General features: G+C 50.6%; 8 protein-coding genes across 8 annotated transcripts; 4 read left to right on the top strand and 4 right to left on the bottom strand.

Moving 5' to 3' along the window:
• Positions 1-95: 95 nt before the first annotated feature.
• M436DRAFT_65668 (uncharacterized protein) lies at positions 96-821 on the top strand (the record flags this gene model as incomplete). The annotated part of the gene is made up of 1 exon (XM_013570166.1): positions 96-821. One exon carries the CDS (start codon positions 96-98, stop codon positions 819-821), a length of 726 nt encoding a protein of 241 aa, XP_013425620.1.
• A 2,639-nt stretch (positions 822-3,460) lies between these two features.
• On the top strand, positions 3,461-6,741 carry M436DRAFT_51609 (elongation factor 3; the record flags this gene model as incomplete). Its single annotated transcript, XM_013570087.1, has 3 exons — positions 3,461-3,627; positions 3,680-6,648; positions 6,707-6,741. 3 exons carry the CDS (start codon positions 3,461-3,463, stop codon positions 6,739-6,741), a joined length of 3,171 nt encoding a protein of 1,056 aa, XP_013425541.1.
• Positions 6,742-7,387: 646 nt separating this feature from the next.
• Positions 7,388-8,082, bottom strand: M436DRAFT_65666 (uncharacterized protein; the record flags this gene model as incomplete). Its single annotated transcript, XM_013570165.1, has 3 exons — positions 7,388-7,681; positions 7,719-7,927; positions 7,974-8,082. 3 exons carry the CDS (start codon positions 8,080-8,082, stop codon positions 7,388-7,390), a joined length of 612 nt encoding a protein of 203 aa, XP_013425619.1.
• Positions 8,083-9,283: 1,201 nt separating this feature from the next.
• On the top strand, positions 9,284-10,580 carry M436DRAFT_51086 (uncharacterized protein; the record flags this gene model as incomplete). Its single annotated transcript, XM_013570001.1, has 2 exons — positions 9,284-9,743; positions 9,796-10,580. The coding sequence occupies 2 exons, from the start codon at positions 9,284-9,286 to the stop codon at positions 10,578-10,580; spliced, it is 1,245 nt and encodes a 414-aa protein (XP_013425455.1).
• A 632-nt stretch (positions 10,581-11,212) lies between these two features.
• M436DRAFT_83822 (uncharacterized protein) lies at positions 11,213-12,403 on the bottom strand (the record flags this gene model as incomplete). The annotated part of the gene is made up of 1 exon (XM_013570282.1): positions 11,213-12,403. The coding sequence occupies one exon, from the start codon at positions 12,401-12,403 to the stop codon at positions 11,213-11,215; it is 1,191 nt and encodes a 396-aa protein (XP_013425736.1).
• An 832-nt stretch (positions 12,404-13,235) lies between these two features.
• M436DRAFT_74599 (putative metacaspase) lies at positions 13,236-14,238 on the bottom strand (the record flags this gene model as incomplete). The annotated part of the gene is made up of 4 exons (XM_013570281.1): positions 13,236-13,255; positions 13,349-13,414; positions 13,473-13,551; positions 13,588-14,238. The coding sequence occupies 4 exons, from the start codon at positions 14,236-14,238 to the stop codon at positions 13,236-13,238; spliced, it is 816 nt and encodes a 271-aa protein (XP_013425735.1).
• A 573-nt stretch (positions 14,239-14,811) lies between these two features.
• On the top strand, positions 14,812-16,011 carry M436DRAFT_65662 (uncharacterized protein; the record flags this gene model as incomplete). Its single annotated transcript, XM_013570164.1, has 1 exon — positions 14,812-16,011. The coding sequence occupies one exon, from the start codon at positions 14,812-14,814 to the stop codon at positions 16,009-16,011; it is 1,200 nt and encodes a 399-aa protein (XP_013425618.1).
• Positions 16,012-16,298: 287 nt separating this feature from the next.
• On the bottom strand, positions 16,299-16,892 carry M436DRAFT_83818 (uncharacterized protein; the record flags this gene model as incomplete). The annotated part of the gene is made up of 1 exon (XM_013570280.1): positions 16,299-16,892. The coding sequence occupies one exon, from the start codon at positions 16,890-16,892 to the stop codon at positions 16,299-16,301; it is 594 nt and encodes a 197-aa protein (XP_013425734.1).
• Positions 16,893-17,039: the final 147 nt, after the last annotated feature.

The raw sequence follows: 17,039 nt of genomic DNA, 5'->3' as shown, positions 1-17,039 counted from the left end.
CACACATCACACATCACACATCACACATCACACATCACACATCACACATCACACATCACACATCACACATCACACATCACACATCACACATCACAATGTCTGCTCCCAACAACAACAGCACCGCACGCGCCGCCAACTCCAGCATCTCTTCGTCGGTGCCCAAATGGGGCGAGCCTGGATTTGTCACCGTCGAAGGCGCCACATTCGGTGAAGATGGTTTCGTGCCTTGCGGCAGATCCGGAAACAGGACTCCGCGTGCAAACCTCCATCACACGGCCGACGAGTGTCGCTTCGGAGATCCTCTCCGCTCTGCTACTGACCGTGTGCCCAGAAGAGAAGCCGCCCGTGGAGCATCAACCTCAGATCGCGGCCGCAGCCGCCAAAACGTCTTCTCTGGCTCCAACTACCAGAACAACTCCCCTGGCCTCGGCCCATCCACCACGTTCCCTGGCTTCGGCCAACAGAACAACTACCCCGGCTACGGCCAACAGAATTTCCACCCTGGCTACGGCCAGCAGATCCAACAACTGCAGCAGGAGCAACAGCATCGGCAAATCCAGCTCCAACACTTTCAGCAGCAGCTGCAGCAGCAGCACCAACACCAACAGCAACAAATGCAGTATCTTCTGCAGCTCGCACAGCATATCGAGCAGCAGCCCTCTGCCGGTCCCCCTCGCCATGGAGGTCACCAAGAACCTGGCGCCACGAAGAACAAGAAGAGAAGCGCCGACGACCATTGGCAATCCGGACCCCGTAAGAGGCACAAACGCAGCCCTGGTGATGCTGGTGGTGCCGGTGCAGGCGGCCAAGCCACGATTTGACCCTCTTCTTTTTTCCTATTCTGTTCTATTTGCCCCATCCTGGGCCTCTTCTGTCACCTTTTTTTTTCTTTTGTCTGCTCTCACCTTCCATGTTTTTTAAATTGAGTTTTGGCTTCCCCTCTGCTGCTCGATCTTTGAGCCTGCTTCCTTTCTGCTGCTCGATCTTTGAGCCTGCTTCCTTTCTGCTGCTCGATCTTTGAGCCTGCTTCCTCTCTGCTGCTCGATCTCTGAGCTTATTCCTTTCCTGCTGACTCCTCACAGACTTGCTCCCACCTGCTGCTCTTCCATGGGCTTGCTTCCCTGAGCTGCCTCATGGGCTCATTCCTCGGCTACCTTCTTATAGGTATGCTTATCTACTGCCTCCTCATGGGCCTGTCTCTAGACCGCCTTCTCATGGGTATGCATGTCTTTCGGCTACGCTCTCATGGGTATGCTTGTCTGCTGCCTCCTAGTAGGCTTGCTCATGAACTAAAAAGCACAAAAAACCAGAAAAACCAAAAAACTCCCAAAAAAAAAATCTTTTCGTTGGCCACTGCGGTCTCTCAACCGGGTGCTAAAGAAGAGCTTGATCACAGGAGCGGTTTATTGAGGTAAAAGGGCGTAACCCTGTGACATGGAACAATAGAAATCGTCGAGGATGATAACTCGCAGTCAAAAAGATTATCAGGACGCTCCTAGATGTCACAACCAGATGTCACAACCACATACAGGGCGAAGATACAGGACCCGGACTTCAAGCCAAGAGCTATGATAAACAGACCCCTTAATCGCAGAGGGTAAAAAGATCGAGGCTCTTAAACGAAAGAGGAAGCTCAAATTCGCTAAGCTTCACAAGAGTAAGGAGGACCATGCAGCCTGCCATAAGGTAAACACGATATCCACCACGGAATCTGAGACTTAACGGGAGATCCGCTCGAAGGTATGTGATATCTTCTACGACTGTGACCATCACTGATAACTGCTGAAGTGTTGCCATCTGCTTTTCAATGTAACATCAGTCTATCATGGGCGATGTTCGGACAACAGGTTCAACCTCCCCATGTGCAAGGGTGCGTCACGCAGATAGCCAGACATATGTACAGTTTCTTTAGTATACAGAGCGCGTCCACCGAGAGGCGTAATGCCATCAGCTCTCGTTAGACCTTGCTACCACTTGGGAAGACCTGTGCGTTGAGATGATAATTTTCATAGGGAGCTATGACTTCTCAGTTGCTCTGCGTTCCCTTCGCATCTTAAGTGTGTGCTCGACAGATCAATATCCCAGGTCTGGTAGAAGTATCAAGGCCTACAGAATGAAGACGAGATCCACGCCTCGCAAGCTGCGTAAGGATAGAATCGCTGGCTTGCCTTGCGCTGTAAGGTAAGCATGACTGTCATATCTAGCACCGAGCGAATGCGTTCCGGAGACTGCACATGTGCTCTGGTAACGATATTTTCTCCTTTCTTCTATTGCTTGCCCATCATTTACCTCGAAAAATAGTGTTTATGATGGGAACACCCGAGTGATTAGACTTTGAGATTATGCGATAAATCACCGAATGATCTCCAGAGTCGACCGCACATTGCGAGCACACTTTTGCATCCACGACGGTCACTTCCATTGCAAAAACAACAGACAACCAAAAACGCTTGGTCGTTGATTCTTTCTCTATTGTGACGACACAGACAGCGCTATCCCCCAGAGAGGTGGGCCTTTTCGCACACCGAGTCTGGGGTCGTACACACCATACCTTGTTGCCTAGAACCAGAATATGCATCTGATGCTGACGGAGAAAACCAGCCGATTTATTGAGTAGCATCGACATGACCTATCTATGGGTTTCTGATGCTGCAGACTTTCGCGATTCCTGAGCTTCTCTAGTCTTTAACAGCGGTTGTGTATCGCTAATTTCACCTCTCTACTACTCTTCCATATTGTCGATTTTTAAGTGGAAGACTCGTCCTACTTTCTGAAATTAGTGACACAATTCTTCTTGTTCTCTTCGTGAACGCTGTTAATTTAGTATTTGTGTCTTGTCGTTGAGATATGAAGAGGCAGTCTGACTGGCATTCGACCGTGCTACCTTTGTGTGTGGTCTAAAGATGACCAAAGCTGGTGTCATCCACGGTGAAGAGTCTAGTCGGAGTACACATGATGGAGAAGTCACAGTTATTTCGCTCGGGAATGCTAGAGACGATACGGACAGGAGGCAAGATAGAATGTGAGAAGACTGAAGTATTGTTCTGCGTCTGGGAGAAAGACGAGCCTGGATCGAGTAGCTTGTATTAAGCCAATAAAAGTGCTACATGGTTATCGATATTTTCTGGCGAATACATGCATCTGATTCAGTATTCTAGAAGAGTGCTCGGTGAAGAAGCTAACCCTATTTCTTTGCTTTTTCCCATGTTCACAGGGGAAGCAGATATGTGTTGAATGTGGCAAGGAGCGAGGCAAAAACAGTTATTGTCGGAGCTAGAGTTGGCAAATCAACGGCGAGGCGGCGCACGGACAGGCACGCACGCCCGGCGAGCGAGAGGATGAGAGACGCCAGGTGGTCAGAGGAGCCAAGACTTGTTGAGCCGGCAGAAATTTTCCCCAGCGTCGACTATTTGAGACTCCCCTGCTCGCCTCGTCGACTTTCTTTTACTCATCCACCAAAATGGCAAGCAAACAAGCCAAATCTGAGAACCAGCAGTCGCTGAAGGTGCTCGAAGAGCTCCTGGCCAAGCTGAACGTCTCCAAGGCCCAGGATGAGATCAACGGTGTCTCCCAGGAGATCGCCATCTTCATCAACGGCGACATTGAGGAGGAGGACGCCCCTACCAAGTGAGTCGCCGTGTCGTGTATACCGCAGTGAACTGCTGCTGACCCTCTCCAGGGCTGTCGCCACCTTGAAGAAGGCCCTCTCCAACAAGAAGGACGCCCTCGCCCGTGAGCGTGCCTGCGATGCCATCAAGGCCATCGCCTCGCACTCCGAGGTCAGCTCCGCTGTTGAGCCTTACCTCGTCGACCTTCTTCCCGCCGTCCTCGCCGCCGTCGGTGACAAGATCGTCCCCGTCAAGAACGCTGCCCAGGCCGCCGCCCTCGCCATTACCCGCATGGCCAACGCCAACGCTGTCAAGGCCCTTATCCCCCACTTCGTCGAGTCCATCCACAACGCCCAGAAGTGGCAAGAGAAGATGACCGACCTCGAGTGCATCGTCGCTCTGTCCGAGTCTTCGCCCATTCAGACCGCTCTCCGTGTTCCTGAGCTTATCCCCATCGTCTCCGAGGCCATGTGGGACACCAAGAACGAGGTCAAGAAGGCCGCCTACTCCACCATGGAGAAGATCTGCTCTCTTATCGTCAACAAGGATATCGACCGCTTCATTCCTGAGCTCATCAAGTGTATCGCTAAGCCCGAGAACGTCCCCGAGACCATCCACTTGCTCGGTGCCACCACCTTCGTCACTGACGTCCACGAGCCCACCCTCGCCATCATGGTTCCCCTTCTCGAGCGTGGTCTTAACGAGCGTGAGACCGCCATCAAGAGAAAGTCTGCCGTCATTGTCGACAACATGTGCAAGCTTGTCGAGGACCCCCAGATTGTCGCCTCCTTCTTGCCCAAGCTGATGCCCGCCCTTAACCGCAACAACGACAACCTCGCTGACCCCGAGGCCCGTGAGAAGACCAAGCAGGCCCTTGACACTCTGACCCGTGTTGGTCACGTTGTTGACGGCAAGGCCCCCGAGATCTCCAAGGATGGTGACTTGGCCACCGTTGCCGCCCACCTCAAGACCATCGTTGGTGCCAAGGCCGACAAGTTCGAGACCATTGTCAACTACGTTGGTGCTATCGGCGGTCAGCTCGTCGACGAGAAGGTTGTTGAACCCATGGTTTGGGCCCAGAACACCGTTCCCTTCCTTACCGTCATCGTTGGTGAGGCTGAGGCTGGTAACGTCGCTGAGCAGCTCCGCAAGAACGCCTCTCCCCTTGCCAAGGCTGGCCGTGATGTCGAGCCCGATGAGGAGGAGGGTGAGGATCTCTGTAACTGCACCTTCAACTTGGCCTACGGTGCCAAGATCTTGCTCAACCAGACTCACCTTCGTCTGAAGCGTGGTCAGCGTTACGGTCTTCTCGGCCCCAACGGTTCCGGAAAGACTACCCTCATGCGTGCTATCAACAACGAGCAGGTTGAGGGTTTCCCCAAGCAGAGTGAAGTCAAGACCGTCTACGTCGAGCACGATCTCGACTCTGACGACACTGAGCAGACTGTCATTGGCTGGACCATGAAGAAGCTTGCTGCTGTCGGTGTCGAGACTCCTGACTCTGAGGTCCGTACCACCCTTATCGAGTTCGGTTTCCTTGAGGAGCAGCTCGATGGCCCTATCGGTGGTCTTTCTGGTGGTTGGAAGATGAAGTTGGCTCTTGCCCGTGCCGTCTTCGAGAAGCCCGATATTCTCCTTCTCGACGAGCCTACCAACCACTTGGATGTCAAGAACGTTGCATGGCTCGAGAACTACCTCGTTACCTCCCCCTGCACATCCATCATCATCTCTCACGACTCCAAGTTCCTTGACAACGTCATCCAGCACGTTATCCACTACGAGCGCTTCAAGCTGAAGAGATACCGCGGCAAGCTCTCCGAGTTCGTCAAGCGTGTTCCTTCCGCTAAGTCATACTACGAGCTTGGTGCTTCCGAGATGGAGTTCAAGTTCCCCGAGCCCGGTTTCCTCGAGGGTGTCAAGACCAAGGCCAAGGCCATCGTCCGTGTTAGCAACGTCTCCTTCCAGTACCCTGGTACTGCTAAGCCCCAGATTGAGGAGTGCTCCTTCCAGTGCTCTCTCGGCTCCCGTATTGCCGTTATTGGTCCCAACGGTGCCGGAAAGTCTACCCTCATCAACGTCCTTACCGGTGAGCTGATCCCCACCAAGGGTGAGATCTACCACCACGAGAACATCCGTATTGCCTACATCAAGCAGCACGCTTTCGCTCACATCGATCACCACCTCGACTCTACTCCTTCCGAGTACATCCAGTGGCGTTTCCAGACTGGTGAGGACCGTGAGACTATGGACCGTGCCAACAAGATCGTCACCGATGAGGACGAGAAGGCTATGGACAAGATCTACAGAATTGAGGGTACCATGCGTCGCGTCATTGGTATCCACTCGCGTAGAAAGTTCAAGAACTCCTACGAGTACGAGTGTTCGTTCGCTCTCGGTGACAACATCGGCATGAAGAACGAGAAGTGGACTCCCATGATGACCGCCGACAACGCCTGGATCCCCCGTACCGAGATCATGCAGTCGCATCAGAAGATGGTTGCCGAGGTTGACCAGAAGGAGGCTCTTGCCTCTGGTCAGTTCCGCCCTCTTGTCCGTAAGGAGATCGAGCAGCACTGCGCCAACTTCGGTCTTGACGCTGAGCTTGTTTCTCACTCTCGCATGCGTGGTCTTTCTGGTGGTCAGCGTGTCAAGGTCGTCCTTGCCGCCTGCTCATGGCAACGTCCCCACTTGATCGTCCTCGACGAGCCCACCAACTACCTCGACCGTGACTCCCTTGGTGCTCTGTCCAAGGCCATCAAGTCCTTCGAGGGTGGTGTCATCATCATCACTCACTCTGCCGAGTTCACCAAGGACTTGACCGAGGAAGTCTGGGCTGTCCAAAATGGTCGCATGACTCCCTCCGGTCACAACTGGGTTCAGGGACAAGGTGCCGGACCTAGACTTGACGCCAAGGCTGATGACGATGAGCCCAAGTTCGATGCTATGGGCAACAAGATCGAGGTCGCCGAAAAGAAGAAGAAGCTGACAAGTGCTGAGCTTCGCAAGAAGAAGAAGGACCGCATGGCCCGCCGCAAGCGTGGTAAGTAATCAAGATTTCCTAATAACAACGATGACCTTTACTAATCATTCTGCTACAGGCGAGGAGGTCTTCTCTGACGAAGACGACTTCTAGAGTGGTTATGTTGTTGCACTCAAGGCATTTGGCCAGGCGTCCCGGATTAAAAAGGGCTATGTTTATGACGTTTCTTTAACTATTCCCCGTTGTGAATCGCTCGTATTAGAGATAGATTCCATCTAAAATAAAGATCTTTCTCGCTTTCAGTTGTCTCTGCTCTCTATCTGTTGAATATTCCATATGGATCGGAGGAGGTGATGTTTTGGGAAAATAAGCTTCGCAGCACGTGACATCTCCCGCCCGCCCCCAGCTTTCCAGACTTGGCAATGCAGCTGCCGCCGCATCGCCAACACAACCGATTGACATGTAAATATTTCGATCTTTCACAAGACGCAAAATGCTGGTGCTTGCTAATGGTGAGCGCTGCTACGGATACTCGCTTGCTCCCTGACCCGAACTATTTCCCGACTTAGAAGATCCAGCATCAGCACCAGCCGGCTGTCTGCAAATTCCTGCGTTTGATCTGCTTGGCTTCCATGTCGCGACTTCGTCGCGACTCGCAACCAGCCATTCCAACGCACTTCCAGCAAATCGGCGTGTAATCACATTGACTCGTTTTGATAAAGCACGATCATCATCAACAACTTCATGTTCAGGCTGAATCGACAGCCAGTATTCTCACGTCACTATCAGTCTGACAGAATCAGTCGACGAGGCGCGGGTTCTTCTTGGAGCCAGCGGTGACAACAAGTCGTTCGAATGCTGCTTCAAGAGAGAAGTATCTGAATGCGGTGCACTCATTACTGAACTTGTGGACGATGCGCGTGTTCTTGTTGGGGTGCCTGGACACAGTAGGTCTGGCTGCATTCGCGCAGGTTGTCCGGATGGTGAGACGTTCAAGCTTCCTGAGCTTATGCTTCTGACTTTCTGGAGTGCTTTGGACCATCTGGCTCTGGCTCTCCACTTGGAGACGATCTTTGCGACAGTCTCTGCGTTGCTGGCAACAATTTTTGGGTCCTCGAAGAAGAACACACCTGAGTCCCTCTCTGCGATATCGGTAGATCTTTCTGGAGTTCTGATGTCGATGTCATCCATTCGTCGTTGGTCTTCAAACTGCCGGATACGTGTTCGTGCTTCTTTCTTGGCCAACTTGAGTCTTGCTTGTTCTGCTTCTGCTCGACGTCGCTGTTTTGCGCGCTCGAAGATATCTCTTTCTCGAGCTGCAGCATCAGGTTCTGCACGTCTGTTAGACACTCTCGTGTTTTGCTCAAAGATGAAATAATGCTTACTGTGGCCTACAGGCATTGATAAGCTGGCAGGATTACATCCGCTATATGTGTAATCGCGCAGTTTGAAAGCACTTGCGATATGCGAGAAGTCGACCTTGTCCAGGATCATGATGAAATCGTCGGTTCAGTATCAGCTGTGGTCTTTTGTTTTTCGTTCGGAATATTTTCGTTCAAGAGGATTTTGCTTTTGTATACTTCATCAAAGTGCAAGCGCATCTACTGAGAGGATACGGAACATGTGAGTCCTTAAGAATGATGGAACCGGAAATTGAAAATAGTCTCACGTTTGCGCCTTGTTTGTGTGGCTGCAGGAATGACAATGCTGCGCCTGCACACGCACATACGGCTGACCAATCAACACAAAGGGTGGCACAGCCTTGTCTAACAATCCTCGCCTGTCTTACGGCGGCTATGTTTTGTTGCATGACCAAAACGGAAAGTACAGGCTGCGCCGCAGCGCCACAATATACTCCAAACTGGCCTGCATAGCGCGGTTCCCTCTTTTGGCTTATTAACCACCGACTTGAAATGATACCCCGTGTGTTCACTTCCGTCACTTCCACTCCGCTCTCACGGCCACATGTGGGAGGCGCTAAGGCTATCAAAATGCACAGTACTTTACAGACGACAGTAAAGTCCACCGAGAGCCGATGAGACCACGCCTCTCGATGGATACCTCCTAGTTACTAAAGGGACTGTGCATTTCTATAGGTCCGCGTGACATAACGTTGCACATGGGGAGGTAGGTAGGATCGATAGACCTGGCGAGGGTTAATATCAAGACCGCACCCAGCAATCTTTCGAACTTGCTTCCGATGTTCGACAGTGCACTCGTTCGGGACTTCCGCATCCAAGTCTACAAGCTCAACACATCGAGTTTGTTATAGTCACAAGCGCATAAGCATGTGCCCGAATATTCGTCACTTGCAACGCACTCGGAAAATCCCATTGGCTCTAAATCGCTTTGTCATCGAGTCGCATGTGTGACACGGATCACCGGTGTGCGGCGGCAGGCTCTGCGAGTCTGCATGATCATGCAGTCGCGCCTCGAGTTATATATGCATGCCGAACGAACATTGAGCACAGCCTTGAGTATGCACGAGAATATCGAACGCCATACGCTCGTATATCATGGCTTCCTGGTCATATCAATGGACCGAGGTGCATGAGGATGCCTCATCTCCGCGCCTGAAATATGGTTCTCCCCTTCGAGAAACTCTTACTGGCGACAGACAATACCTGAGACAAATCCTCCTCTGCCAGCCATCATACTTCCAGCCCACTTATGCTCTTCTGTGGATCCACACGACATGACGTCCACAACAGAACTCCGTCCAATGTCTCCCAACTCCGCGATAAGTTCTCCGCCTACACCAGCCGCCATCTCTGGCACCCAGACGCCGGTCGGCCAAAGATTGGTGGCGGCGAAGATGGTCGACGGTTACAGATTGTTCTCAGACTTTATTTCCTCCGATCCATTACGGTCTACAACCATCTTTCGACGCTTCGACCGTCTCGCTATGCGCAACCTACTCTATCTGGAAAGCGAGCTATCAGCATTGGAGAGTGAGGTAGAAAGACTAGACATGGATCTGATTCCCGAGACCTTGGTCAACCATCTGGGTGACTGGACGATACTCAAGGCCGAGGCTGAGTATGCTGAAGAGTGTACGACCGAGAACATATCCGAGGAAGAAGCTAGGAAACAAGAATTGATGATAGCAAGGATGCGATTGGTGAAGAAGATCAGGGTCAAAGTGAAAGAATATCGTAAATAAGTTCTTCTGGCTCTTGGACTTATATCTGCTGACCTTAATGCCAGACGAAGCTTTGAAACTGATGAACGAGATTTTCGCTCTCGAGAGGCCCGAACATGATGACATTGAGACGAACGGCCGTATTTTTGTGCAACCCGATGAAGATGATTATGATCACGACCATTGGGAGGACAAGGCCGAATCACACGCTATCATACAAGGCGCTATGTCCTTCCATCTGTGCAAGGACAACCAAAAAGATCTTTGCACATTGGCGCCACAAGTGGAACGAGATCCCCTCACCCGTCTGGTTGAGAGCAAACACCAACTCCGCAACATGATAAAGGACAAAACGACCGGTATGACCAGCCTCTCCAAATGGAAACGTCTGAACAAGGTCATCACATGGATAAGCGTCTGTCTTGTGGTGGCCTGGCTCGTCGGCGCGATCATTGGTCTATATTTCTGGAAGTCAGACCACGGTCGTCTCATCTTACTCAGCGTCCTGACGCCCGGCTTTGCATTCTCGATCCTCTGGATCACCACCGCACGAAGGCACGATGTATTTGCATCAACAGCGGCGTATGCTGCTGTACTTGTCGTTTTCATTGGTAGCACGCTCCAGACTTCCAATTCTACACCTGGAGCCAGTTCTGCATCAAGCAAGACACGAAGAATCAAGAACGTTCAGCCTTCTCGAACATATCTCGCTGCAAGCTATGAGACTGGCTACACATTGGACAAGACTTATGCTGTCACACCAATGGGCGGGATGTTTGTTGTCGCTACCATGTTGCTCTGCGCGGTGGTACTATTACAATTGAGAAGAAGGGCACGTATAAGACTATAAAGCATAGAGACATATTATTTGAACAGCTGATTACCATCTTGTATCGCAGTATTGGTTGAGTCGAGATGATCTCGAGACTAACAATTACGGGCACACATATTGAAGATGCACAGTTTTGCAGGCGAGTGTTCACAAGGTTCAAGCTCTCCTTGGACACGACTTCAAATTGGAAATCACCATGCCTTTCTATAGCAATTGCTCTGTGGATCTCCTCAATAGGAGGACAGAAGATGTAGACTTTGCGCCCTCACTCCCTAAGCTCCTCTCTGCGGAAGAATAGAATGGTATGCAAAGGCACAATAATCTTCAGAGGGTAGACGACTCCATTGAGAGCTGACTGTGTCACAAACTCTCAGTGGAAGCTCCCGATTTACCAAAGCAACCATGCATCTTCACAGACTACACGCGTGACAAACCTTTGCACACGTGTAGGTTATAAGCATCGATAGGAGACCTTTTCTGCAGGATGTGGAATATCAGAGAGTATATCTTCATATTTATCAAGGCCAATAAGTTGAGACATATATTTTAACAAGTTGATGCCAATGCAAGATGACCCGTACTAACAGACGCTATACCCTACACTCAGCTAAGAATCAAACAATGACTCCAACGTTAGAAACAGTCCTCGTTCAAGAGCGCCTGAGCTTAAAGATTCTATCCAAGGCTCTCTCCTTGACATTTCTCAATTCGCTACGCACACGGTCAGCAGCTGTGACAGGTCTGGCGATATACTCTGCACTGCTCATATAAAGCACTTGCATACCGTGATCAGAGGGTCTCGAAACTCTTCTACTATGAGAATTGCTCGATGGAGCAGGGTTCTGGGATTGAGAAGTGTTGGCTGGACGAGCAGGAGAAGGAGAAGGAGGAAGATGCTTGTGAACGTCGAGTCCTGGCTTTCTTTTAGTGGTCTGGTTCCTGGAGGGTGAGCGGACGCGAGCAGTGTTTGTGGGTGCACGATGAGGACGCTGAGGAACAGCAGTTTCGATGTTGACAGTGTTGCGGTGTGAGTCGTGACGAATTGGCGAACCAGGTGGCGTGTAAGAAACAGGAGGAAACGGCTTCGCGCCAGGCGGCAGCGGTTTACGAGGGATCTTGAAGGGCCTAAAGAGAGGTGTTCTAGGAGGTGAGCAAGAGATCTGACTTGTAGATGGAGAAGACGCAGCACCAGCACCAGCTTGATCAGGTGAAGTTGGCGAGTTTGTATCGGAGAAGTGCAAGAAGCTTGAGGTTGTGTCAGAGAAGGTAGGTGTGACTGGTCTCTCAAACCCGAAAGGTGCAGAACTCAGCGTCTGTCTGTTTTTGAACTTTTTGGCACCATAGGGTCCAGCTGGGTGAGGCTCATACTTCTCTTTGTAGGGATCAAATGGTGCTGTCGGGGGGATGAAAGGCAGGTAGTTGGTGGGTGGCCTAGAAGTCAACGGACTCGAAGGGAGTGTGTCAGCCTCAGTAGCAGGCTTGAGTTGATTGGGAACAGGGCTCGGTGGTGAAGAGAGTTGTTCGTCAAAGGGGTTGAAAGCAGACATGACGCTTATTCTAGGCAGAACAGGCAGTTCAAGCGATTGAGCAGGGCACTGGTCCACGGCAGAAATCTGGTTAGCTTCCAGTTCATAGATGTGGTTCCCAGAAAGTCTGTTCATGTCAGAGCTTGCATACGAGTGAGAGGCTCTGGAGGCGTCTTTCTTATTCTTGCTGACAATGATCAACAGTCGATCAGCAACGGCGTCAGACTCCGCTCTGAGAATAGAATAACGATGTCCGTTGATGGCTGGAGGGAAACGATTAGCTTCGATGAAGACGGAAAGTATGTCGCCTCTCATGTTGTGTAATTGACTGACTTAGTGATATGAAATAGTAGTAGGAACTTGAGGGGTGGAGTGCGTCCTTGGAAAGACTTTTGTAATCTGTGTCGTACCGGGTGTTGTGAGCTCCTGCTATCAGTAGACAAGCTAAGCGGTACTGACTCTAGTTATCAGTTTTCCGACGATCGTGATCGAACAAAGAGACAAAGAAACAAACAACAAACAAAGAACGCATGCATGATGAACCTTTTTCTATGACGAGAACAATGCGACTTTCTCAAACACCAGACACAAAGACAGGGCATGGATCTTGTCTGTCACAATGCTAGTGAAACTCAGGTTCAGCAGGAAAACTTCGACCGCACTTCACTGCATCAGTCTTACTCAAGAGCTGGTACACAAGACTAAGAAACGGAACGATGTCTTATATCACCGACTCCAATCAAGTTTAGGTATAGCAATATCATGATCGCTCGAGTAAGAGATATCGTGTGAATGGGAACATCAGAGTTATGAATCATCTCGCGCTGTGATCTGGAGTAGGACTGCTTGGGAACTTAGAAACATAAGGTCGGAAGAGTAAGGGTGACCACGAGTGCAAAGCCCGAGCAATCGACACTGTCCTATTAGACCATCACACTCCCAAGTTGTGGGTCGGTATAAGCTTGACATACCCAGAACCTGATATACAGCGGATCGAACGCCTTTTTTGCATGCGACAGCAACGTGGTGCTCTCAGGGTACCATCGAGGATAAGGTAACACTAGAGAATCAATGGCTGGTCTAGGTTCATCTCACTCCCAACGCAAAGTTGAGGGACCTGTCGATCGTTAGCAGGTGTTGCAAATATTCAAGTGAGATATGTTATTACTTGAGTGTACTCGGATGCTTTCAACAAGGCGCGGGTCAGGTGCAAGGCCTGAGTGATGTTAGTCAAGCCAAACGAATAATGTCGAAGATTACCTGCCTCCTTGTAAGTTGGAGCTCCATTGGACTTCATGGTTTCGAGGAATGCCCAGCTCATGGCGCCTAGCTTGTAGTGAGACAAGGTACCAGCCAATTGTTCAAGCAAGGATATAATACTGACCTTCACTGACACCATTGATCTGAGCATCGGCACTGGTTTCTTCATCCCTGCATCCAGAGAACATGGTGACCGTCTTCCTCTCATATTCCTACTCGTGGGCGAAGTCGTCAGCTACGACACCGGTCAACTGTCGGTTGTGTCTCAAGCTGCGCAAAAACGAAGTGGCTCCGGCGTAGAGGTCTCGAGCGCGAGCTTCTCTGTCGAGGCTAAAATCGCCTGTTATCATCTCTTTCGCTTCTTTCAAAAGTGCAACTCCAGCTTCGTACGTATTAAGTTTATGAATCTCGCCGTCTTCACTACTTCGGTAGACGAACGGCAATTCCAGGGTTGAGCCGGAGTGACAGCAATCGAGGATGAGGAAAAGAGTACTGCTTGGTGGCAGTTTAGACACGAGATGTTGATGGAGCATATCCGAGTCAATCTGGCCATTGTCCTCGAAATCGACGGGTACAATGGTATCAAGGAGGCCTGATGGACGTCTACCATTCGGATCGTTGATCTGACCGCCGTGACCGGAATAGTGGAAGAAACATGTTGTATGTTCTTCGCTGACCAGCCAGTCGATGGCCGCTAGGATGTTGTGTCCTGTTGGCGAATACTCGTTGGCCAAATCGTCTCGAAGAACGACTTGGTCTTGTGGGGTGTCTTGGTAGCCTCGATATTTGATAAACTCGGCCACGTTGTCGACATCTTGGTGACACCCGTCCAACGCATTCTCGCTTCCTGTATAGTCTATGCCGATCAACAGGGACTTCCGACGTGGCATACGGTTTCTTGGACTCGGCTGATGCTTTGGGGAAGGTTTGCTGAAATTGGCTGATGCTCTTGTGGAAAGTTTCTTGATACTGTGGTGTGTATTTTGATGCTTCGATGATTGATAGAATACTTGCGACCGTTCGTAGGTGAATGTGTGTTGTTCACATTGTTGGTGAGAAGTCTATGCTTGTTCTGGTGAGTTTGGCAACAACGCCGCCACCACTTCGCACCTTTCCGTCTGACCACTTCTGTCGCTCCTGCCAACGCGTAGCATCGATCAGTCCCTGCATAATCTCGTAGCACGTACATAGAGCCGATTAGACAGACGGCGTATATGCATTGTTCGTGTCTTTGACTCCAGCACGTTCTTTGTGTTTGATCTTTAACTCCATTGTAGTATCTCCTTGGAGAGCGACATGCTTTGTCGATTGTCTTGCAGCAACAAAGCGAGAGAATGAGACAAGACAATCCATCTGCCTTGTTTCGCGATCAGTCATAAGGAGCAGCATCTTTTCTATTTTCCAGGGCCCCTCAAACATACCAATCGTTCTAATCTTCCAGAATCCAGTAACTTGTCACCATCATGTACGCTACCGTTACAGCCAACACTCGCCGTATGAACTCGGGCATGGCCTATTGGATGCAGGAAGATATGACTATTCCGGCTGGACCGCAAAACGCTCCAAAGCAGACTCGTGCACCCAAAAAGGGTAGCAGACTCGCTCGACTTCGCAACTTCCTGCATCTGGATCGTAACACTAACCACCACGCTCGCTCTTGTAGCTGCATTCGATGCCTGCAGGTTCGTGGTAAGTTGAACATTCAAGTTATTCAAGAGCCTCAACCTTCTTTCAGCCCAGGCACACCTCGTCGTGCTCCAACCCCTCCAAAACGCAGAAACTCAAGTCCGCAGATTCAGGCAGCTCGTCACCCAATAGTGAGACCCATGCCCAAACGTTACCAGACCGAGTACAAACCTCTTCCGATTATACCATCCTTGACCCCTCCACTACCCGGTGCTCCAGGCTATATTCCACCCCAGCCTGTTCGCGGTCCAATTCGTAGAAAACCACTCCCTCCTGGTGTTTCTGTCGTTGTTCCTGCCCAGCCTCCTGTAGTTTCAGAGCCCTCTGAGCCTGTCTCACCCATCTCGCCTTCTGCTTTGAATACTCACTTTGACAGTGCACCAATCAGCCCAGTCTCTGCACCAAGCCCAGAAATTTCCTCGACTGCCTCTGAGCCCGACTATGATCAAGCTAGATACAATCGCATGAGCACTTACTCTTACCTCGACGGTCACACCAATCTCTCTGCATTCGCAACTACGCCCTACGCTGATACCTTCGCCATCGCCGACATCGCCACTCCAATCAGTCTGACCAGAGCCTCATCCACAGCCGTCAATGGTGCCGCTATGCAAGGATTTGTCTTGAGAACTGCCACGCCTGTCTCTTTCCAAAAAGCACAACCTGTCAATGTTCGCGGTCCTGTGAGAAATCCTTCTGTTTCGGTTGCTCACCCACGTAGTGAACGTCCTAAGCTGACATTGAAAATCAGATCTGTTCGCGTCAATCAACCCGAGATTATCCGTAGTCCTAGCATCAATTCTGTTGATTGTGTCGCTGGCTCTGAGAGCTCGTCCATCAACGCTTCGACTGCTGGCGTTTCTGACACATCGACCGATAATGGCTCGCTAGGTACACACGCTAGGATTCTCAGAAGAGTTTTGGTTGAGTCGTTGGAGGGTAGGTCCCTGATTAGAGATTCGTTCATTCCTGAGTAATATGTCCAGGTAAGTCTCCCACTAACTTTCCCCTTATGTCTACCATCTTCGTTTGCCGTCAGCTTTGGCGTTTCGCGCCGGAGTTTGGGATAGTAAGGTGAGGATTCAGTCAGTCCAACAATGAAAATGTTTCAACAAAAGAAATTTAGAAGTGCCAATCAGAATGTTACAGTGAAACGCGCAGGTCTGATGTGACGAGTGACAGAATGTGGAAGCTCCAAGATAAGGTGCATGAATGTTGACATGAAATCGAATGAATATAGTGTAGCGGGTCTGCAAGAATATCATCATCGTGCGTCGCTCCACTTTGGAGGTCTCTCAGGCCTCGTGAACTGATCTTGCATATGCTCCTCCCACCAGGTAACAGGAGCAAAAAGATAACTGCCAATGACGCAGAAGATGGTGGCCAAGAACTGCCAGATGGGCACGACGATGGCGATCCAGGGCAGAATGAACTTGATGAATTGGTCCGTCTGGTACAGGTCGTTCTGGCTAGAGATGTAATATTTGATTCTTCCTTGATCTTCTGGGTCTCTCTGAGGCGATAGATGTAGTACTGTGACGAGCGAGACTTCGGATCGGTGGGTGGGAACGGCCCAAATGGCAAAGACCTGGGTCAGGCCGACGTAGAGAACTTTGTTCTTGTCGTCGTAGGAGACGCTGTGGACTTTTGCGGTGATCCGTGGTGACATGATCTTGTACCACCGGTATATGCGCTCGATCAAGTATCGGGAATGGGCTGAGGTACCGGTGCGGCAGAAGGGGTGGGTGAAGGAGGCATTTTGTGTGAAGTATTTGTTGACGGTAGCCTGCTGTAGGGATGGAGGAGTTTCGGTCAGGAGGGCGATCACGTAGGGGATCTCGGCAACGGGGTCGTCCATGTGGAGAGATTGATGGAAGAGTCAAAAGTCATGATGGCAGTCTCGGACTTGGGGTTGCAGGTTGAGGACGACTTTCACATGCTCGAGTCGGTCGACATCAACGTCATGGTGAGAAGCTTCTTGGACCCTGGCCTTTGGGCACAGACT

Source organism: Aureobasidium namibiae (genome assembly GCF_000721765.1).
Source record: "Aureobasidium namibiae CBS 147.97 unplaced genomic scaffold scaffold_13, whole genome shotgun sequence".
Taxonomy (NCBI): Eukaryota; Fungi; Ascomycota; class Dothideomycetes; order Dothideales; family Saccotheciaceae; genus Aureobasidium; species Aureobasidium namibiae.
Note: the sequence above shows the minus strand (reverse complement) of the source record. Positions and strands in the feature narration are given on the sequence as shown.